At 51.5% G+C, this 2314-nt stretch overlaps 1 protein-coding gene across 1 annotated transcript; it reads right to left on the bottom strand.

Annotated features, from left to right (window-relative positions):
- On the bottom strand, positions 1 to 2281 carry LOC105166312. Its single transcript, XM_011085620.1, has 3 exons — positions 1965 to 2281; positions 1074 to 1923; positions 1 to 933 (listed from the first exon to the last, which is right to left on the bottom strand). The coding sequence occupies exons 1-3, from the start codon at positions 2279 to 2281 to the stop codon at positions 1 to 3; spliced, it is 2100 nt and encodes a 699-aa protein (XP_011083922.1).

Raw genomic sequence — 2314 nt, 5'->3', positions numbered from 1 at the left:
TTAAGAACGATCAAAACCGTGTGGGAAGAGTGTCCAAAGGACCCTATACAATGTAACCTTGACTAAATTTATAAGCCTCTCGGGACAGGCCGTTGACCCCTCGAAAATGACTTCGTTGCGCTGCCTCCAAAGTGTGTACACCGTGCATGCCAAAGCGAGGTGTCGCGCTTTGTTCTGCACGGAAGAACCTGTCTTCTCCTTCTTGAGCCACTTGACCGCACTTTGAAGGGTTGACATAGTCCGGTTAATGCCAATCCAGTGCCGGATGCGTGCCCAAACGAAGTTGCTGAACGGACACTCAAAAAAAAGATGCTTAGCCGATTCCTTGGTATTGATGCATAGCGAGCACAAATCCTCCTCTTGGAGGAATCCAAGTCTGTCCCTTGTAGCTAGTCTACCGCGCAAGCCAAGCCACAAGATGAATGAGTACTTCGGTGGGATAAATGCCTTCCATATAGCCGCTTTCCAAGGCTGCCTCGCAAGTTTCGGCCTGAAGTACTCATAAGCTCTCGACGTTTGGAGACCCTTCGGGGTGGACCATCTCGTCATTTCTACAATTGCTGCCTCCGGAGACCCAAAATCAGTGACCACCCTGTTGCGAATATCGGCAAGCCGTTGGAGGAGTGGAGAATCCCCCTTCTTCGATTGCCAGTCCCAGATTGATGCGCCTCTAAGGTAGGCACCGTTGACCCACTGCACCCACAATGTGTCTGCCTTGCGGTGAATGTTCCATAATACACGGGCAAGGAGGGCCACGTTCCAAGACTGTATGTGTCGAATTTCGAGTCCACCTTCTTCCTTGGGATGGCAGATTTCCTCCCAAGCGACCGGTGCCCTTCGAGAGTTCCATAGAAAGTTCCTGCAAAGTCGGTGGATTTTCTCGATGACCGCTGCTGGAAGTGGGAAAACTTGGAGCCAGAAGCACTCCACCCCCTGAATTACTAATCGGATAAGTTCCAGTCGGCCTGCATAAGATAGGGATTTGCCCGTCCACTTCGAAATGCAGTTGGCAATTTGATCCACAAGCGGTGAGTAGTTGGTGACCGCAAGCCGCTGTGCCGCTAATGGTATGCCAACGCAAATCCCGTTCGGGCGAGAATCCCGTCAAGCTCCTCATATTGGATGCCCGCTGTGAAAATGCTTGACTTCGAGGTATTGACGGTGAGGCCGGATGTGTCCCTGAACTCTTGGAGACATTCCATCAAGACGTGGATAGATGGAAGGTCGCCACGAGAGAAAAGCATGAGGTCGTCGGCGAAGAAGAGGTGCGTGATTTTCAGCTTCTCGCACTTGGGGTGGAAGTTGAAGTGCGAATTGGTTGTTTTCCTCTTGACTAGTCGAGAGAAATATTCCATGCAAAGAAGGAAGAGGGCCGGCGACATCGGGTCTCCTTGCCTTAGGCCTTTGAAATATTCCATGCAAAGAAGGAAGAGGGCCGGCGACATCGGGTCTCCTTGCCTTAGGCCTTTCTTCCCCGAAAAAAACCCGTGAATGGAGCCGTTCAACGCCACTGAAAAAGAACTGCAAATGCATTCCATAATCCAATTTATAAACAGTGGTGGAAAACCATACCCGTGAAGCACTCGAGCGAGAAATGACCATGAGACCGAATCGAATGCCTTGCGTAGGTCGACGTTGATAGTACATCGAGGTGAAATCCGTTTCCTCGAGTACTGCCGCACCATTTCTTGGGCCAGAAAAATATTGTCGGTGATATTGCGGCCGCCAACGAACGCTGCTTGGCATCGATCAATCAAATGCTCCAAAACAGGCGCTAGCCGGTCCGAGATGATTTTCGTGATGGCCTTGTAGATCACATTGCAGCACGAAATCGACCGGTAATCCACAACAAAGGTGGAATGATCTGATTTCGGCACAAGGGCAATGATAGTGTGGTTGAGCTGCCGTAGCATCCGCCCACTCCTAAAGAAATCCAGGACGGCCCTGCAAACTCGATCACCCACAATGTTCCATGCTTTCTTGAAACAGCACGAGGAATATCCATCTGGGCCGGGAGCCTTGTTGCGCTAATGTGGAATATGACATCCTTGACCTCCAACGGTGTGACTGCCCGGCAAAGCTCCGCAGTATGCTCGGAGGTGAGTATGGGGCCCCATTCAAACACACCATCGTCGACAGGGAGGGTGTGAGCCTCGGTGCCCAAGAGTGATGTGTAGTAATCAACGAACTCTTGGGCAATACCCTCGGCAGCAGTTATAACAGTCCCGTCCGCCCTAGTGACCGCCCCGATGGAATTCCTAGCGACATTCCTCTTCACCATGTCGTGGAAGAACTTGGTGTTGCGGTCCCCCTC

This window comes from Sesamum indicum, linkage group LG7 (assembly GCF_000512975.1).
Source record: "Sesamum indicum cultivar Zhongzhi No. 13 linkage group LG7, S_indicum_v1.0, whole genome shotgun sequence".
NCBI classification, from domain to species: Eukaryota; Viridiplantae; Streptophyta; class Magnoliopsida; order Lamiales; family Pedaliaceae; genus Sesamum; species Sesamum indicum.
Note: the sequence above shows the minus strand (reverse complement) of the source record. Positions and strands in the feature narration are given on the sequence as shown.